We start from the raw sequence: 22,026 nt of genomic DNA on the forward strand, positions 1-22,026 counted from the left end.
CATTGTTTGTTCACTCCATGGTGAATATAGAAATACTTTATACTCTGTGTGATTAATAATTGATCTCGAAAACAAAAGTAATCAGACTTTTTTTTTCATTCCGGATGTGGGATTTGAATACCGTACCTTAAACAGTTTTTACAATATTTTGCATTAACAAAGCCTATACGATTAAGGCTATTGATGCCTTACTCGTATACATGGAAAATTAACATTTTAAAACTTCCAAATGTTTAAGCTCAATTACTTCTTCACTTTCAAATAAAAAATAGTTTTTAGTATAGCTAACACATGCTGTAATTTTGTTAATATGTTATTTTTAGAGACTTTTATTGAACATTCTCTCCGAACAATAAATAGCATGATCAATATTTTCATTTGCTTGTTGATTTAATTTATTATGGCTCTTATATATTTAACTCGAGGGAGACACCGTTTACCAACTGACATAAGTTGTCCGAATGAACATCATGTTTACATTAAAATGAAAGTATATAAAATTAACTTTTATATGACACCTACATTTTGTAAATTGTACACTGCCTTCTTTGGCAGTTAAAATGAAGACCAATATCCCAATATGGTGAACAAAAAAAAAGATTATATTCAAAGTGATTATAATTAAATTTTTCAAGCTAAGAATAATTCCAAACATTTTATTATCCGGGTTTAGGAATCGAGTTCCGTACCTGAACATTTATCTTCTATTACCAACGCCTGTACGATCCTGGCTATCGGTACACCCATTTACGAGTTTATATGAATAAATAGACAACAAAGAATTATCTCAAGTTAATTTCCTTGATTCAAAACGTTTATTAGACGACTGTTTTACAGAAACTGGGTTAAGTAAAACCAATAAGGATAAGTGGATTCAGAATCATATTATATTTTTTGAAGCTAACATTATAACACGTTTGCCAGTCTACAAATCGATACATTACTCATATAGAACTGTCCAACGTCAATATTACCTTGAAAAGCTGCAACATGATTTTAAACAGTATCTGTTGACAGTAACTTTGCAAGCGCAATACATATTATTTAAGTTATGCATAAACTGCACCGCGCTCGACTCTTTATATTGATTTATAAAAATAATATATAAACTCATTTCGTTTCCTCTACTGACAATACCTTTTGTTTGTTTTCATAGAGGTTTAGACACTAACAATATCAGTACACTAACAGCAGGCTCATTTGAAGGACACGCATATCTAAAAGTGATGTATGTATTGTGCTTATGATATTTATCTATTATGATAATGATTATTTTCATTTATTATATAATAAGTAGTAAATACAGATAAATTGTATGTGTAAAATCGTGCTTTATCAACCATCCGTGATGATATCGATATCAGTCACGGTTGAAAAGGCTTTATTACACTCTTAATCTGTATGTCGTCACGTCATCAATATCAGTGAAGACTTTATCAAATACCTAATTTGTATTACGTCATGTCATGTGAATAACATCTACTTGAGGTTCAAATGTATATAATAAAGTGTATATGATACGGCTTTTTCAATATTATATACCGTATCAACCCTCAACCAATATAATCCCTCGGGCAGAGCTCTTGGGATTATATTGGTGTCTCGTGTTGATACAGATGTGATATCGAAAAAAGCCATATGATATTCTCTATTTATTCAAATCAATAGATTAATGATAAGTAAGCAGTTTTAACTTCCGGAGATATAAGTCAGTCCCGTTATGTTTTACGATTTTTTTTCAATACAATGTGTTTCTTTAAATTAAAAAAAAGGACAAACATATATAAGTTTTTGAAATTCTTATCAAAAAGCTCAGTCAAAGATTTAAATATAAATTAACTTTTAAACTTCATAACTTAACAGTCTTTGAACGATACATGAGAATTGGTCTGAACATTCGCCTAGTACATGGTACATTTTCAACGGATCTACGAATCGTGTCCTTTTTTGAGTTAATGTAATTCTCTCATTTGATTTCAATAATGAAAAAGGAGTTGATGTGATTTGAACATCGGCAAACTTTGGTTGTCTTTTATATATGACAAAAAAATCAAGGACCTATACACAAATCCATGTATTCGATAATATTTACCTGCTTTTATTAAATTGGATACTTTTATATTGTTTTATCGACTTAGAAACCCACAAAACAATAAAGTGAACCATATCGAAAGTGGAGCTTTCAAAGACTTGCCTAACCTGTATAGTTTGTAAGGTATTATCTATTTATAAGATATAAAATGAATCATCGCAAAATGATAGGAAAAGAGTGAACAACATATGTATTCACATGCGTCACGATCACTAGGAAAGCTCTTTACGAGAATTAACGTACTGAAGTTCATTCTTTACTGATTGTTCTTAGATCAAAACTGCCGTTCAACGCTTTTGTTATGTACTAGTGGTTGAGAAAAACAAATTAATATGTCATTTTATGACATCAACTAAAGAAATCAAAAATTATTTACGAATATAAAACAAATATACATTATGCAATTTTCCAGCTGATCACGTTAGCACTGAAATAATTCAATATCAAATTGCCTATTGCTTTTGATAGATTCTTACCCGCAGGGAGTTCCCAACATGTTCCGGTGGCAAATGTAAAATATAATAACACGATATTGGTGAATTTGACGAAGATATGTCAACAAGTCTAACGGAAAAACGAAGAACGATATGAGTTCATTTCTAATTTTAAAACTTCTGAGTTTAAACTACATGTAACACTTTATAACTTCGTGTGTTCGAATTGTTCACCCGGATTTACGTTTATCAGAAGCTTTAAAACCGAAACATACGAAAACCTAGGATTCATAAATACATGGAATCCAATCCTGAAGGAGCTGTATGACAAAAAAAAATACTTAATTACAAGGAAAATATTTACCTGCAATCCTTTAACTAAGTCACATTTTATTTAATTATGATAATTATGAATCAAATGTTAAAGTAGCACTTTTTTGCAGTTGATAAATAAAAAAATAAAATAAAATGCTTACATGTTGAAAATGCAGCGATGGTGCTATATGAAAAACCGGAACAACAGATTGCTTAGGTTATTAACAGACGATGGTTGATCATTGTAAAAATCTATACAAATCAATGTTTACAATTTGTTTTGGTAAGCAGCATTTTCAGTTGACCCTCTGTTCAAAACACATTGATTTTCTAAGTGGACAAAATATCAAGGTATAAATACAAAAGATAACTAACAAAAATTCAGAAGAGAGACAGAATATACCAGAGGATTATTCAAACTCATTTATTTTTTATTACTTGGTTTGGTGTTGTTTGAACGGAAATTTATATATACAAACAATGGAATGGAAATAAATTAACATTTGTTGAGGACGGAGCGTTTCGAAATATGACAAACTTAACTGCTCTGTAAGTTTACATGATGATAACGAAAACACAAATGATGTGTATTCAATGACTCTTGGTCAGCAGAAACACAACGAGCAATGTATAATTTAAGGCGACAGAAGTTTACCTAGATACACAGGTCGACACAAAACTAGACAAAAAAACTGAAGATTACGAATGTCAAAACTATGTTAAAACTGGCACTAAACTCTTTGTTGCTAAAAGTAGGACAGTTTATACTCAACGGTGTAAGTTTTCGCTTCCTTTTATGAATATATAAAACAATGTACATGTATGCATTAGCTTGTTCCTTAAATTATTTACTTGACATACTTTCTAATATATCTGTTTTGTTTATCGAAATTGGCATCTTCCTTTTAGACATAAAGTAATCGAGTTAACAATATTCCCAAAAAATATACAAACCATGAATAAATGACCTACTTATAAAAAAATGATATTCGGTGTCATTATGCTTCCTCAATGACTAACAAACATGACAATCTGATAAAAGAGACGCGAAAGATACCAAGGGACATTTAAACTCATACGTCTAAAATAAACTGACAACGTCATGGCAAAAAAAGACCAAAAGACAAACAACAGTATACAAAACGCAATAAAGAAAACTAGTCTGAAAATAAAAACGTCTCAGAATTTGGTAAAAATATGAATGAATGGATGAATAAAACAGAATTTATGAAATAATTGCCATAAAAGAACAATTTCTGCATAAAGAAATCACTCAGAAAGACAAAAGACATATACTTAAAAAAAAAAAAAAAAAAAACAGATGAGGGTTTATTCGTCATTAAAAGTAATAAAAACAACATCATCAAATTCGGATATACTTTCGATATATGATAATTACAGGGACAAATCAGCTTTATGAATACGATACAATAATACTTTATAACTTTGAGAAAATGATTTTCCACGAGATAATCAGTACTTTGGATTCATTAATATTCGAGGGATACTCATTTTCAATGATTTCGTAGGTGAAGGTGTAACAAGAAAGTAAATGTTAAACGAATAGGGAATTATCTGATTGTTTGTATGCAGCGTCTTGTTGCCACGAAATTAAAAATCTACGAAAATACGATATACCGCAATTTACGAAAATTTGTTTCTGAGAAAATGAATTATTGATAAACAGCAAAATGTGTGTTTTTATAGCTACTCTGAATATATTTTTTTTTAATTCCGTTTAAACAACTTGCACAAAAATACTTATTCCGCCAATATTGCTAACCTGAGTTGATAACAGGTGACAACGATTCTAACCTCTTAAGAGTGAAAAGCATCTTTCTCGACCTCATGGATGGCTACACTGATTTGTTTGTTTGTTCAAAGAGCTTGCCTTTTGTCATAACAGATGTTCGAAGTCACCTGTTTAGATTGGCCCGTACACATGTCTCATGACAGAAAACATTATGTTTAAATAAAAAAAGACACATGCAACTAACATAAAAAAGCATAGTTTGCATAGCATTCCAAACAAAATAACATTGACTCTCTAATAAAACCCGAACGTTGCGTATGGTTACAAAGAGCAAATCATATAAGTGTTCACTAAAGGAACATAAAACATCTTGTACAGTACTCTTGACGTATATTGTGACTGCAACATAAAGCCGTTCAGGAATTGGCTAAATTTGGTCGAAAGGTATGAGTCATCTGTAAAATGTATCTAGATGATGCTCTTCTTACAAGTTTGTCTTCCTGTTTTTTCGACAAATGCAATGGTAAATGCATACTTTTAAGAATATATTTGAATATACATATTGTACAATTATCAACCAGATATTATATTTATCGACACATGTTAAAGTAAAAATAACAATAACGATTGCGTGTCTTCGTATCAAATTAAAAAAGAAAAATAAACACAAGGCTAAACATGCTAAGCGACAGTAGTCAATGTTAATAGTACATGCAGAAAAACTGTGGAAACGAACCCTACACTTGAAACAATCAGGCAAATTTTCTCTAGAAATGTGAATATACATATGAATGAGATACCATTCTTTGGTGCTAAACACTTTTCTAACAACAATTTTGTTCGGAAAAACAAACAGCTTTTACATATAAACAAACATGTATGACATGTCTACTTTTTTGGTTAATGGTAACTTCTACAGGCACACATAATAAAGGCATATGAAAAATTGATAATGGAAAAGATAATGACACTTACAATACATTGCACAGGAAAATATATACATTTTATGATATATACATTTTATGATATATACATGTACAACTGTAGGAAACTAAAATACTTTTAAATAACACATTACAGGACCTCAATGTTCAACGATAGTATGCAACCAGAGCATGTGCTATTATAACTATACAGGAGATGTCATATGCCGGAACGAACAAGACCTCCAGTGCACTAGTAGATACATTGAACTGTTATTCAAATCCTTTACTATATAAGTTGTTATGTATATATGAACAATTGTAGTTTTAAAGTATTATGTCAGAATACAAAATATCAAGTTAGTAAAACCGAATTTAAAACTACAAAAATGTGTCAAATATTTGGGTGCTAAAACGTTTGTAAGCAAATGTTTTTATTTTATCTCCTTTTTCTATTTTGTAGCACACAAAATAAAAAAATAAGTACACATATGACGTACATTTTGGAAAGAATTCACCTTCTACAAATATAAATTATGTTATATTTCAATCTATATTTATTGTTACTATATACGTTATGTGCACATGTTTGGTGTTTGGTGTTTTCTAGTTGTTGTAGCTTTATGTTTAATTGACTCATGCATAGTTGTAGTATTAGAGTTATACATGTGCTTCATTAACGATAAAGGCTGCGTTTGTATGATGCAAGTATATTTTGTTGTATTGATTGTATCAGTTATGATTATTTATGACGTTTTTGTTTATTTTATTTTGTTGCTGTTATCAAATAAACGGCCGGAAAATATTTTAAATAATTTATGTTATTCAATATAATTTAAGAGGTAAACAAGTACAAGAACTACATGAAAAGCAAATGTAAATTGAATATTTCTAATTTACAATTTATTTTCATGACCTATTATCCGTTTGAATTCATAACAATTTTAAGTTAAAATCTTACAATAATTAGATTATTGCTACTGAACTTTTAAAATCTAAAATGATATATTTTCGATTTTGATAGATCGTCAAATCAATAACCGATTATGTTTTGTTCGTATATAATCCTTTATGTAAAGTTAAATGTATGTACCTGGAATACTGAATTCTCATTGATTTTTTGTGGTTGTAAACATTCATTATAAAGATCCCAATTTTGTTATTACTGAGGTATTTTGTTAAATATGAAATTGATAAGCCTTTAATTTGCTAAATATCAATATTTTTATGAATAATTTCATATTTTTTTTTCTTTTCAGTCCACAACGCCACTGTCGCTAAAATGTTAGCGATGAATCAAAACAGTAGCATTATTGTTTTTTTTCTGGTTTCCCATGATATTTCCTATAATATTTTTGTCACGTTTTACCTAATCGATAAAGAGACCTACCCACAAAATGCAAAACCCTATACAAACTTTGAGCTATTTAAATGATTTCTTAACAAACAGAATGATTGATTGAATGTTGATAACGTAAATTCTAGTGGTATATACAACATCAATATGCTTGACGAGAAAAAAAAAAAAAAAAAAAAAAAAAAAACAGTCAATACAGTCCAGGTATGATCTAATTATATACAGTTATGAACACATTGGATCGACAAATAAACACGAGTACAAATCCCTTAGGTCTCATAAGAACAGATGGAAACTCATAATATACTGAAACCATCAAGTATATAATTCACTTACAGTCTGAAAATTGGTTCAAAAAAGGAATGGCAAAAAAATGAAAACAAACTCATAATATATTGAAACCATCAAGTATATAATTCACTTACAGTCTGAAAATTGGTTCAAAAAAGGAATGGCAAAAAAATGAAAACAAACTCATAATATATTGAAACCATCAAGTATATAATTCACTTACAGTCTGAAAATTGATTCAAAAAAGGAAAAGAAAAAAATGAAAACAAACTCATAAGATATATTGAAATGATTTTCCTTGTCTTTAGGGACACAACTATTACACATTATGTAGTTTGAAGATACAAATTATTAAAGCAGTCATAATACTACCTAGTTACACTATTGTTGATACTACCTCATATTCTAGTTTCGTTAAAAATGTAAAGAAGTTGAAATTTATATTGATTTTCAACGGATCTTTTTTAGGTACTGGTTATTGTGTTTGTTGACTTGCACATACTATGACTTATTTGATACATTTGGTAAGTAACGATATGAAACAAGCAAATTGTCAGGAGAACCTTCCATGTCTTACAATATTAACTCAAACTATGCAAAACGTATTAATTCATAACGTAAAAACACGCAGACTCCTTTCTGCTAATGACTTAAACATTTCAGGTAGGTTGAAATTGAACCTGTGAGATAAAAGTTATGGTGTAGCTGTGTTTTAAAATACCATTATTATATAAAACATGCAAATGTTTAAATATATTTAATTGTTAATACTAACCTCGTTTATCTAGATGTGAACTTTCTATTTATCAAGTTAGATAGTAATGATTGATTGATTGATTGTTGGTTGCTTAACGTCCAGTGGCAAATATTTCATGCATATTCAGGACGGGAACAAATTAACAATAAATACAATAGGTAGGTTCTGTAATAGGGGCGTCCGGGATTAAGGTCGGAGAAATTTAGACTGCCACGGGAAATGAGGGTATATTGGATAGGGACAGAAATTTTGCCTTGCAACAGGTCACCTACGGACCCCTCAAAGAGTTGTTGCAAGGGTTCTTAACGTGCAAAGAACGTGGCACTTTCTTTACACGAGGCATCGGATTTAACGTCCCCATTCTGACCGGACGTGGCTGCAAATTTGTACATCCCGCACAGCCAAACGGACGCCCCACTTTAGCACGGGTTTTACTGCCGGTCGGAGGAAGACCAATGGTGACCATACTTCTATTCCCCAGTCACCCTTGGGGGCTAGATAGTAATGAATGGGTTCAAAGTTATTTTTATATCTCATCTAATTTCAATTTATCATGTGTTATCTATCTGGATTGTGAACATGGGGGATATTAACTTAGCGCATTGAAAACTTACACAATTAGATTTATTCGGGTTAATAACGATATACAAATTTGTACGTTACATAGTTCTCTTGTTATATAATAATTGCTTCCCTTACGGATCACCTTAGAGCATCCCTGTTTTTTTGGTTGGGTTTTTGAGTTGCTCAGTCTTTAGTATTCCAAAAAGTAAAATCACAAAAAATACTGAACTCCGAGGAAAATTCAAAAAGGAAAGTCCCTAATCAAATGGAAAAATCAAAAGCCCTAAAAAGCTCAAACACATCAAACGAATGGATAACAACTGTCATATTCCTGACTTGGTACAGGCATTTTCTTATGTACAAAATGGTGGATAGAACCTGGTTTTAAAGCTAGCTAAACCTCTAACTTGTATGACAGTCGCATCAAATTCCATTATATTGATAACGATGTGTGAACAAAACAAACAAAAACAATAGGTAAAAATTTCAAAAATAGGGGTAAATAGTCGAATTCGGCAGGTCACATTCGTGAAAAGGGAACGGGACTGTAGTAACGACATAAGGAACACATCCGATATCATCTTTGAAACGGATATTCCATTACGGTCAACCAACTCGTGATGGCGTCCGTAAAATTTACAAAGTGATGATTTCAACTTCACCATTTGGAACTCTTGGTTTAAAAATGAAAATCCACGATTGGGAAGCTGAAACCATCTCTAAGTAGTTTGTTTTTAAACTGTTTATCTTCGAAGTGTGAGTTTTGATTGTCAGTTTGGTGTCGTCTTGTGTTGTAAGCCACACGACATCCTTCTATATATATATACACTATTCGTTAATTTTCTTTTTTTTATTCTTATTCTTTGTAGTCATTTGCAGTATGGTTTTGCACTTAATTGTTATTTCGCTATAGATGAGAAAACTACTAAAATCCTACTGACATTGAAATTTATGTCCATTCTCTATGCAATGCAAAGTCATGCTATGTCTCTTTTTTAACACAAACAGACGATAAAAACGAAGGAAAACAGACCAAAAAGGACAACGAAACATCTGATAAAAGAGGATGGTTACAGGTACAAACTACCCAGAAATGACTACGAAGTGCAATAAGACAATATATTACAATAGGTGTTTAAAGCTTCATTGTATGAATAGCGAAATGAAATCTTATTCACAGATATTATCATTTTTTTTCATTATATATGTAAAGCATTTTTTTCATTATATATGTTAATCTTTATTACATTTATATTAAATTGATACAGAGACATGGGTGTCTACAATTTAGAATGCTATATATCTATATACATGATATATTTATACATTTATTATGGCTCAATACTTTTAATGCTCATTTTTGACATACTGTGCGTATGTTTTATGAGCGTCATGCTTACGAATTGAGGCAGTGTTGTTAAGTATTCATGATTTAAATAATCAATATGTTCAAATTGTTTGTGTACGAGTAAGTATTCGTTCGTTATCAATGTTAACTTGTGCCAATTGGAAACTTCAAGGGGAGACATGTAATGCTACTTAACATCAAGATGCTACTGTACCTAAGATCAACCCATTTCCCAATGGTGCAAAAAATGAATTCGAATAAATACAAACCATTCAGTACGTTGCACACCATAAATAGTGCTCTGCTAGATAGTTTGATGTTTTAATTGTTACATGATACACATGTTTTAAACTATCTTTACATAATAAATATACTAAAAACATACAAAGCAAATTGTTAAGCAACCTTAAGTCGACCCGATTTTACACGATTTTTTCAATCATTAAGTAAAGCTGATACATGTGTATTGCTTGTTTTCTAATGTACAAATTTAATGTCTTTTGTCTTAATATTTTTTGTTTTGTTCATTTGTTTGTTTTTGGCGATTATATCACTACTATGAAGCTATATGTAGGGCCTCGGTGGCCCGGCGGACTAGGAGTTCAACTACTGTATCACTAGTCTGTTAACACTGAGGTTGTGACTTCAAACCACGCGTGTAGCAGGTGTGCTCAACTTCAATCATAATTGACAAGGATTGTTAGTATTCCAATTTTTTTCAATCATTAAGTAAAGCTGATACATGTGTATTGCTTGTTTTCTAATGTACAAATTTAATGTCTTTTGTCTTTATATTTTGTTTTTTTGTTCATTTGTTTGTTTTTGGCGATTATATCACTATTATGAAGCTATTTGTAGGGCCTCGGTGGCCCGGCGGACTAAGTAGTTCAACTACTGTACCACTAGTCTGTTAACACTGAGGTTGTGAGTTCAAACCACGCGTATGGCAGGTGTGCTCGACTTCAATCCTTATTGACAAGGATTGTTAGTCTTCCTGCCGAAGGTCGGTGGGTCTCTCCAGGCTATCTATCAATAAAATCCGACCGCCTTCAAATAGCCAGTAGTCATTAAGGTTGTCAGACCACCAATTCACCGACTCCAATTTAGAACGTATGTGAAAGTATCTCTTCCCTGACAAAAATAGTGCTTTTGATGTCATTGTTTACTTAAACTAACCAACAAATTTGCAGAAATGAAACTTTTGGTGAAAGTGAAATATATTTAGAACATTTACTTGTCCCTTAGTTTGCTTTAAAAATCGGGGAATAATGCGCTCCATAGTATACTTATTGAAGATATCCAGAAAACCAGGGGTAACTTCCAGTAGTAGTTCTATTTCGAACGGTCATTCTTCATTACAAAACTTTAAACATTGCTTGAAAATGGGCATGTAGAAAGGGGATAGCTGTAAAATTCAGGTTATACCTGGTTTCTATGAAGTTAAAATGAATGTAAAATTTTTAGAAACTTGTGGACATTAAAAAAAAAATGGTTGAATAGATAAGGATTTTTAATTGGTTGTCTGACACATAAAGTGGTGTAAAACACCAGTCATCAATCACTCAAGGAAGATTCTTTAAAACTAATGGCTACACACGTAAAATATGAATATCAAAATAACGTTTTATTACAATTTACTATTGTTATCCATGGGATCTTCAGTTAAAATCAATTTTGTTAAAACTTAACCTTAGATGGTATTAAACAATGTAACATGTATTGTATTCAATTAAAGTTTCTTCTAGATAATTGTATATTTTAGTTCATGTTTTTACGTTCATTCCAGATCTGTTTGGATATGAATATTGATTACAATGTAGCATGAAAAAAAAACTCTATGCTTATCTCTTTCTTTTGATTGAATCACAGATTATTTCTCTGTTCAACTAACCAAACAAAGTTGCAAGAAAAAAGAACTAAGTTCAATAAAGAAGTGACTTCAATGGTCCCCAACCCGTATGTTATCGTTTCAATATAGTCTTTGATGAAAGTATACAGCATCTTCTAAATTGCGGCCATATGCAGACCTCGTTCTTTAGTTCTTTTAAGGCACAATTCATACCAGAACTTCTCAACACAAGCGAAAAGAATCTAGCATTAACCTTTAACATCAAGTTGCGGTATAAAGATGACGTCCTGTCACTGATCAAATAACTTAGTTACAACGTTCATTGAATCTATCCCCCATGGATACCAATACACTAACATGTTAATGCCATCGACGCAAAAGTCGTCAAGGTACATACAATGCATGTGTCATTGTCGGTGGTTCTTATCGGGTACTCCGGCTTCCTCCACCAATACAAGCTGACCGCCACGATAAAGCCAAGAGTGCTGATAGTGGCGTTGAACACTAACAATTAATCATCCACACATGCTTTGTGTTTTGAATTATGCATTTAATGCAACAACTGCACTTGCCAAATTGTAAAATGTTCCTATATTACAATTATTTCCAAGTACTAGTAAAATGATTCAAAAGAAAAGACCAAAATTGTAGCTTGAATACTTTCTACGGCTAACCTAACTCTTAAGAATAAAAACCCAATCAATCTGAACACATCGAAATAGCTAAGACTAAAAACTATGAACATTTCAAGTACAATTATTCAAAAATATAATACTGTGGATCCATAACTTATATTTTCTCCGACGGTGCTTTCTCTTGTTTTCTACAACGTATGGGATTCAATTATCTTATCATTCAACTGGATTGCTTCAGTGTATACATTATTATTATTATTATTATTATTATTATTATTATTATTATTATTATTATTATTTCATATTCTCAATACACATGCCCAGCGGTGACGTAAACTGATGTTCATCACACAATTCAATCAGATGTAACTATATATACCGTGTGGAAAGCCCTGCATCACTTCATGTTAATATGAAAAGTGTTGATACACGTCTACCATTGTTGACAGACACTATCAAAGTTGTGCCACCTTTCGAAATTACCAACAGATGAAAGACATATCAATAAATAAAAAAATGATATATCAGTGTTGTGTATAAATGCGTTAAAGATAAATAAACGATTATTTAATAAAATATTGACAATACCATATATACAAAGCAAATTAATATACAAATGTCTATCAGCCTTTTAAACTTTTAAATTATGTTAAGAAGAATACCGTACAATTAAGAGTAAGATTAGCATTGTGCATCCACAGGAACGATTTGTGCATTTTAAAGAGTTATACATTAAACACCTGACGTTTGCTTAAACGAGCGAATCCCTGTACCGTTGACCTAAGGGTCTTCAATCGTGAAAACGAGAAGAAATGGCTAATCAAACATACAAAATTCCACTAGCATACACAAAATTAAAACTGTAATGTCCAATACAGTTTATTTTAACTGCTGGATCCCAATTATTGTCACATTAACTAATTATGTCTGTTTTGGTTGCTCATCCAATTGTCACAATATAACGACATCAATAACATCTGGCAGACATGTTGGTGGTTAAGCTAGCTTTAAAACTAGGTTTTACCAACATTTTCCCCGGGTAGTTTCTGTACCAAGTCTGAAATATGACAATTGTTTTTCATCCTCCATTCCGTTCTTCGATATAGTGTAACGTTTGATTCTGTCTGGTTTTATGGACTTCCTTCTGTTTGAATTTACCTTGGAGTTGTTAATACTTTTCAAATAACCCAATTAATTAAAAACACAGGGGTAGAATATTTAAACACTATAAAATTCATCAGAATGTAACCTTTTTACACGGTTGCTTATGATAACATTGACAAATTTAGAAATGTCTAAGAAATTATATCTCCATGTCCATCAGGACATGTGTATTTGAGATTTGACTAGGGGTTTTATATTAGTTTAACTCATAAAGTTCCAAAAGTAGTTTTAAGTAGATATACATTCATGGCTTGCAAAGTTTTGGGTTTGACATACTGAAGGTTATATCGTAAATCAAGTTTAGAGCAACAAATACCCCAAATTTCTAAAACGACATTTTCTTGTAATAGAAATGAACTAGATTATGACAACCCATTCGTATTAATCATGATTAATTCTAATGATATCAGCAAATTCAAACAGTCCTCTTGAAATAAAAATGTTAATTTGAAAACTGCTGCTAAACTTTTTTTTTTAAAATGGCTCTTCTTATTTCAAAATGAATTAATTATTGTTTAAAGAACGTCACCAGACGAACACTCAAATGAAGTGATGTTGGCATACATATCCTAGCAGCCTGTTGCACTTTCCATCATTCCATCCATAAAATTTCTTTTCACAATAGTCTTTACAGTAATTAACACAATTTTCTGTTTCAAATCCGTTAGGTTCAGCTAGTAACCAGTTGGTATAGTTAGGTCCGGAATTGTCTGAAATCCAGTGCCATAGGCCTTCATTTTCAATATCATTCAATCCAATCCATGCATCATCTGAACAAAAAAAAGAACAAAAAAAACATACGCTTGATACATGCTGTATTAAGTCATGAACGGAACCTTTAAAGCAGTGTTTAAGAAAAGCAAAAGATACAAAACGGGCATTCCATTTTACAAGTAAAATGTAAGATGTGCATTGTTTTCTTTTACCTTTGCTTTCACGAAACAATATTTCTCTAATTCTTAAGCGATTTATCCTTTTCCTTACTGGTTGATTATTTTTATTGAATCAAGGTGTGGTTTGTTTTATCTCAGTTCTTCATTGGTCAACATTCGAATATGACGTCAAATCTTCTTACTTTTCTCTGATTTTCCTATTTCCTATTGTGACGTCACGAAAAAAGCGATCTTGTCTGATGACGTCCCATAGAAAGAAAACATCTGTTTGCAGATCATTCGAAAAGATGGATTGGGAATGTCTGTATATTGTTTAAAAATCATTAGAGAAACAGATTTCACCACCAAATCTCTTGTCAAACGATATGAATCCACTCTCAACACTTACATTTTAAAGATTTTAAACGCTCGGCGAGCCTCGCGTTTTAAATTTGAAAATTAAACAAGCTCGATTGGATAAATATCGTATCACACTTGCTACAGTGGTATAATCTATTAATATCTGTTTTCCAAAGTTAAGTAGCGCTATAAATTTAAATATGTTTTACTGTTTTCGATATGTTACACAATTTTCCATTATTTGAAATATAGCACATTCGCTGGCAGTTGTAAGAATAACACAATTTATCGAAAATATATTACCTATGTTTGCATTTTTTTCACACTGTTACATATATCAATGACATTTATATCTGAACGTTGTTTAGAGGAACATTATGTTATAGAGAAAGTCCAAATAACTGTCTATTCCTTGGAAATAAAGGAGCGGAGGCCCGTAGTGCCGACGCCCATTATTTTCCAGGAATGGACAGTTATATGGACTTTCGCTAAATTAAAATACACCTTAAATTTTAAGAACGAATCTTCAGATTATAACCTTTTAAAGAATTTTATTTCATTATGTAATTGTTTTCTTTTCATTTCCCCCGTGTTGTACCCAATAATCCACAGGCAAAATTTAAGGTCAAGCTGACAATCTACTCACTTAGCGAAGTATTTATGAACAGTAAAATAATTACTATAAAAAGATATTGAATACAGTTTATCCCGATTTATATTTTAAGTCGTTGGATACGCACGTCTTTCTTGTAGTGGGATTAAAAGGATATTTATTTTTGTCTTTAAGTGGTATTTCGGGAGAGAGAAAAAACAAGTATTCATGCATATATGTTAATGGATTATGTGTGTTTTTTGTTTGATAAATCTTGGATGTAGAATCGTCTGATCAAAATGACGTGGTACAACTAGAATAAATTTCCAGGTATGTAACACTCTAGTATAGGTTATTTAACTAATAAGGGTGTGCTCGATTATAAGTCATATCTGAAACAAAATATGATTCTATATTTCAAACCATTCTATTAGATCAAATAAAATTTAACAAGAAAACAGTGTTTCATGTTTCATGCATAACCCAACATTTTTTTCTTTCTTTTTGCTTATAACAACGAAAAAAATGTTATACATGTTTTAGATGAGTTTTAAATAGCATTACAAGCAAACTGAAAATATTTTTCATTCTTCCCTATTACCAGAAAGGAGGCATTTCTGTTGAAAATTGAAAAAAAATTCCACCCAATATTTCACTTAAGTCTTAAAGTTATTCAAATGTTATCCATACCCCTCAAATTCTATTTATTAATGTTATATTCATCTATTTATTCTATTTAACCACAATATTATTGTAGAAACTATCCGAGTAATATTTCATTTTTTAATGTACATATTAAAATCGAACAAACGATTTTTGCTGTACAAAATAAAAATACAACACTTTGAATTTCAAGCAAATGATATCTTAAACGGGAAAAATAAAATCAAATCTGTAAGTGAAGTATATTTTTCTCTAATTTTCCTGATTGAATAATGTTAATGTGTTCAATATTACAAAAGAATTCAACTGAGTTAGCACATTTAATATTTTATAGATGCACACAAGAGGAATGGCACTCAATGGGAAATATTCGTTTTTACCCGCTTGGATACTATCCGTGACTGAAATTCAGCCAAGATTTGCATCGGAAAACACATTGTGGATAATGTTGTGGAATTTTAGTGAAAACGATACTATATGTTATATGATGGAATTACATTTCGCACACAGAAGCTGTTTACTAATAATGAGATATTTGGTGTTCATTGTATTACTACGATCTCAATTAAAACAAAAAAACTCCAGTATCAGCCGTTTTAGTAAGTTTTCATCTTCATTCTATATCGCATTTTTACGTCCTTTAGAATTATTCCATGGGTGAACACTTTTGAAGAAAGTGCCCATGGAAGTACCCAAAGGGCAAAACGTCCGAATGAATGAAGATGAACAAAAGAAAATAACTCCTGAAAAATAATGGAGAGTTTGAACAAAAGATTTACGTCACAGGTGTATTTTAAGTTATAACTTATCTGACTTAATAAGATCTTAGAGAATGCTTTACACTTTCTGATGAAATCAATGTAATTCAGTATAATGCATCATATACATGATATATTTATATCAGGAATTCAAAATAAGGAGACAATTGAAGTATATTTTGTATGTTTGACTGTTCCATGTTAACGTGTTGATCTTGACGTATGCTGAATTATTTATGAACTCCATGTGTTTATAAACTTGCATGTTTTTTTGTGTAATTGCCTTTACCCAATTTTTCCATATATGCACTTCATATGTCTTCCACATACACGTGTTGTGGCTATTTTGAAACTGATCAATAGCTTGACATAACTAAAGTATTAAATAATTCAGTGTAGAATTCAGTTACCTGTTAACTGAGAAATCAACCATGAGTCTTCTAACTCACTCTCAACCTTTGCCAAATGACCACCATATTCTTCACATTTAATCTGCAACAATAGAGATGTAGATCATGGAGGAGTTTTCTAGCTTTTAATTGTTCCTTCACGGTGAATTAAATTAAACCTTTCGTTGAATATAGTTAAACAAAACTTGTTTATAAAAAAATACAATTGATACATTTAAAAAAAAACCTGAGCCATTTAAGAAGTTGTGTCTTCATCTATGGTGATCGAAACGTGATACACACATGTTTTAAGTATTAAATGGCAATGAACACAACCAACATGTATAATTGCTTTTAATCTTGCTAATTGGAACTGCCGTATCGCGAAAATTTAGTTTAACATGCTAAATTTAGGAATATTGAACGTGTATTTTAGCTAAAATGTATTCAACATTTTTTGAAGGAGGACAAAACATTAGAAAAAGCTCAAAAACGCCTTGAATTTATTCAATACTATTTGTTTGCTAAGAGTGTATACAGTTATTTTAACAATCAAATATTTTTCATTTACTAAAGCCTTGAATTATGATTTAGATAATATATTACAATATACAGTGAATACCAAATCAAGTCAGTTTATAATTAATGGATTCTTTTTCTGTTATTACCTAGAAAACATCGATCTTTATTTATATCGTTCGTTTAAAGATTAAGGAATATTCTTGCGCGGTTAAAATCTCATATAGTGTGTTGAAACTTTGCCCATTGTTTATGTTGTTTATTTTCTTTTTTGTCGTCTTCGTCGTCTTTTGGTGACTGTTTCATTCCAAATTCGTTATCCAATATGAATGGTTGAATATGTATGCATAACAGGAAACGCTTACAATGCACACGCTCCTGGAAATGAACTTTTTCAATTTTACTGAATTCATTTATATTTTGTGTTTAAACTTAGATTTAAACATCAAGTATCTGCTCTTATATACTTCACTCTTTATTCATGTTTACGTTGAAATGATGAACACAGACAAACACGTTCACGGATGAGATCATCGATAATAAAAGCTCATTTTTCATGTTTCTATGGATACGGCAGTACCGAATATAACAACTTACCACAGCTTGTTGCCATTCAACCTTTTCATATACAATAAGATAGCATTTGTTTGAAACAAATGTCCATTCATCAGAACATTTTTCTGAAAAAAAGAATTCTATTTAGAAGAAGAACTTTTTTTGGTAAATTTATCGGACAATAATTGAGACAAATCAATAACACACTAATCTATACAACAGCATGTGCATGTGTGAGAAACCATAAAACGAGGTGTGCAAACAAATTATGGAAGAATGTTATACATTTTCCTGTGTACACCATTCTAACTATGCCAATTGGATAGCTTGGGCTTTTGTTCGTATCCCGATGAAGGAAATGTGACATATGGATGTATAATAATGGTCAAAACGACACAGAATTAACAAACAAAAAAAAAAAAAAGAACACACGGTCTCTTACAATAGACAAATGTCTGCACAATTTGTAACTTGTTTAATTGTTCTGTGTTTAAAATTTGAAATTTACAAGGTTTTCACATATCTTTCGTAAACCACAAATTTCCCCTATAACATTTAGACAAACCTAATTCCAACCACCAACAACACTTCATGTTTAAAAAGTAATGCGATGTCTTATTGATTCAGAAAGTTTAGCATATTTGATTTGATTTGTGATGATGACTTTTTCTAATTTTTTGTATGTTTTGTTGATTATTATTTGCATTGCTATTTTCCCCTTTGAATCGCGGTAAATACTCTAAACCAACTTATTTTAGCGAATACTATACTTCGCGTTTATCCCTTACTAGCCAACTTCGCGGAAATTTAATTTTGCGATTTTAAAATTTATTAATGTAGTTAAATGAGGAAGGATCCACGTTCTACGTGTTCGCGACGATTTGTGATCGTGTTATTTTTTCTACTTGCGAAAGTCGCGAAAATAAATCGCTTGCAAAAATTATTTGGTTTACAGTAGAATTATCATTACAATTTTACCTTTCTCTACACATAAAAACCAGTTTTCCCATTGCCCAGAAGGCTGACATTCTGAATATGGTTGCCCCTTCATTTCATAATCATGTTCACATTTGAATTTAACTGCGGCTCCAATATTTCTATAGGTACCAAATCTCTCAGCACTGACTGCATTGGAGGCATATGGACTGTTTACGCAGACTATATATAAAAATGTAAAATAATAGGTAAACACATTGATATAGTAATGCCACAACTTACTGCTGGTGGACGTTTTGTCCCCGAGGGTATCACCAGCCCAGTAGTCAGCATTTCGGTGTTGACATGAATATCAATTATATGGTCATATTTGATAAATTTCCTGTTACAAAATTTTGAATTTTTCGGAAAACTCAGGATTTTCTTATCCCAGGAATAGATTACCTTAGCCGTATTTGGCACAACTTTTTGGAATGTTGGGTCCTCAATGCTCTTCAACTTTGTACTTGTTTGGCTTTATAACTATTTTGACCTGAGCGTCACTGATGAGTCTTATGTAGACGAAACGCGCGTCTGGCGTATTAAATTATAATCCTGGTACATTTGATAACTATTAACATGTGTAAAAAATAGAACAGTACTATAAGCATTACACGGTGCATTTTTTAATACAGCAGATAAGAAACAATCTGCCTCACGAAGCTGTCCCTGAAATGGTAAATGCTTGATTTTGAGCTAAAGCAAACAAGAATACTATTTGGTAATAATAAAAATAATTTACAAATACAAAAATGGTTATAAAAACTATCATATAAATCAGTTTGAGGTGTTACATGTTACCTCCTTTTTTACATTTAGGTACATATTCACTCGTTTTAACTAGTATTTTTTTATGAAAAGCATATTATTTACATGTTTATTTTTTTTTTTGTTTTTTTTTTTTTTTTAATGACAAGAATATTTAAATGCTCGTTTAATGAACAACAACCGTGTGAGTGTAGAGAAAACGCTAGCACTTTTCGAAAATACTTGATTAAAACGGAATCTGTTTTTTTTTAGAGAGTGAAAATATCTTCATGTTGAATCCACACCATAACCTTTATATCACATGTTTTCAAAAATAGTCCCGAAGTTACTTTAAATTGCTCATTTTTTTAAATTGTCAACAGGAGTCAGTACATACATGTTGTTATGCATTATCATTAATATACAATAATCATATTTTGATTCGGAATATTGACATTTATCAAACAAATTGAAATAAATCGAAACAATGCATAGCATATGTTTTATTTTTTTTTTTCATTTAAACATATTACTATATGATCTTTCACAGGTTCACAATCATACGCATATTTTAGGTTTTAAAAAACAGGTAAAACATTCGTGACATGCTGGAGATTTTGTGTGTTATACCTGACATTTATTAACAAAAATAATGCAGGGTCAATAATGCAACAATAAATTGGAATTATGTCTTCTTACGTAAAGACGATCTGTCACAACTGCATAAATAAAAAGGATCGTGCGAGGGTTCTTAAATACATTACATGCATGTATTTGTAAGATTATATATAATCTTTTTTTTTTTAATATTATATGAATATGATGAAGATATGATACTTACATGCAGGTTCACATTTCGGATTTTCACCGTCGAAAAAACATTTATTTCCATTGTTACAGGTATGATATTCACACTCACCTGCCATGCTCTAAAATGTTTGATTGTCATTTAATCATAGCTAAAAAATGATGGACATGCTCTTTAGGAAAACAGGTAATTCCCTTCATTATTCTATCGGTGCCTCGGTGGCAGAGTGATCTAAGTTGGTCAACTACTGTATCATTAGCCTGTCAACACTTAAGTGGTGAGTTAGAACCCCGCACGTGGCAGGTGTGCTCGACTACAATCCTAATTGTCAAGGATTGACAGTTTTTCTGTCGATGCCAATGGTCGATGGTTTTCTCCGGGCACTCTGGCTTCCTCAACAATTAAAATCTGACCGCCACGAAATAGCCAATAAGGCTGAAAGTGGCGTATAATACTAATCATTCAATCAATCCCGATTCAATCAAAAGATATCCCGCAACCTAAAATCACGTGCATTTAATAGTGTTAGTGAAATAAGCATTATCCGAAGAATACATGTAATTTAATATTGGGACTTTGAATTTAAAACCAGAAAATTATATTATTTCTTTCCTATGGTAATGCCCTTTTTTAACACATTAAAAACAATATAACTTATTCATTGACTGAAATGGCAAAGTTGACCTTGAATGGATTTGACTATTATTTGTATGTTTTTTTTTACTTATAATGTATGTCAACTGTTTGGGTTCTTATACATCTTGGCTTTCAAATATTTGGTTATAAGCGTTCAAGATGAAGGTAAATCCAGAAAAGCGCGCCGGACGTATGACATTTATAAAGTGTTGGTTTTTTGTTTTTTGTTTTTTTTTTAACTGTGATACAGAGTTCAAACAACTTTAATAAAAACAAAGAGTGTCTGGCAAGTTTATCAATTGTGTTATAGAAAGAGTGCGAACATTACCGCATTACTGTTTTTGATTTGTTCTTATTAACCCTTTCTCTTTCATGCATTTTAGACCTTTACCTATCGAAAATACACTACCAAGTTCAATTGAATACTGCATTCGCACCAAAGGTCATACACTGGTCATATTGCATATGAAAGATAATTGATTGAATAATTCTGGTGTGGTTCCAAAAGTCACGTGACTTGAGGGGAAAATGTGAAAAAAGTACAATATCCATGATGGGGGAAGGGGTGGTGGTGGGGGAGGGGGATTCGTCTGGAGACATATTGTTGCGCTAATAGGGTAAACATTTGGTAAACAAGATGGTTTTTACAGAAAAAAAAACAAAAAAAAAA

At 31.2% G+C, this 22,026-nt stretch overlaps 1 protein-coding gene across 3 annotated transcripts in view; it reads left to right on the top strand.

Annotated features, from left to right (window-relative positions):
* LOC127714802 (slit homolog 3 protein-like) overlaps nucleotides 1–9,569 on the top strand; it is a 215,645-nt gene extending 206,076 nt beyond the window's left edge. For 2 of the 3 annotated variants that reach the window (XR_007987942.1, XM_052220836.1), the window contains exons 8-9: nucleotides 7,634–7,689; nucleotides 9,495–9,569. Coding sequence is in view for 2 of the 3 variants with exons in the window: in XM_052220836.1 (XP_052076796.1) it covers nucleotides 7,634–7,656 (23 nt within the window). In the remaining variant the exon portion in view is untranslated. Of the gene's footprint in view, nucleotides 1–7,633; nucleotides 7,690–9,355 lie in introns of all 3 variants that reach the window. The other variant, XM_052220837.1, reaches the window with a different exon arrangement.
* The last annotated feature ends 12,457 nt before the right edge of the window (nucleotides 9,570–22,026 follow it).

This window comes from Mytilus californianus, unplaced genomic scaffold, assembly GCF_021869535.1.
Source record: "Mytilus californianus isolate M0D057914Y unplaced genomic scaffold, xbMytCali1.0.p SCAF_9, whole genome shotgun sequence".
Lineage (NCBI taxonomy): Eukaryota > Metazoa > Mollusca > Bivalvia > Mytilida > Mytilidae > Mytilus > Mytilus californianus.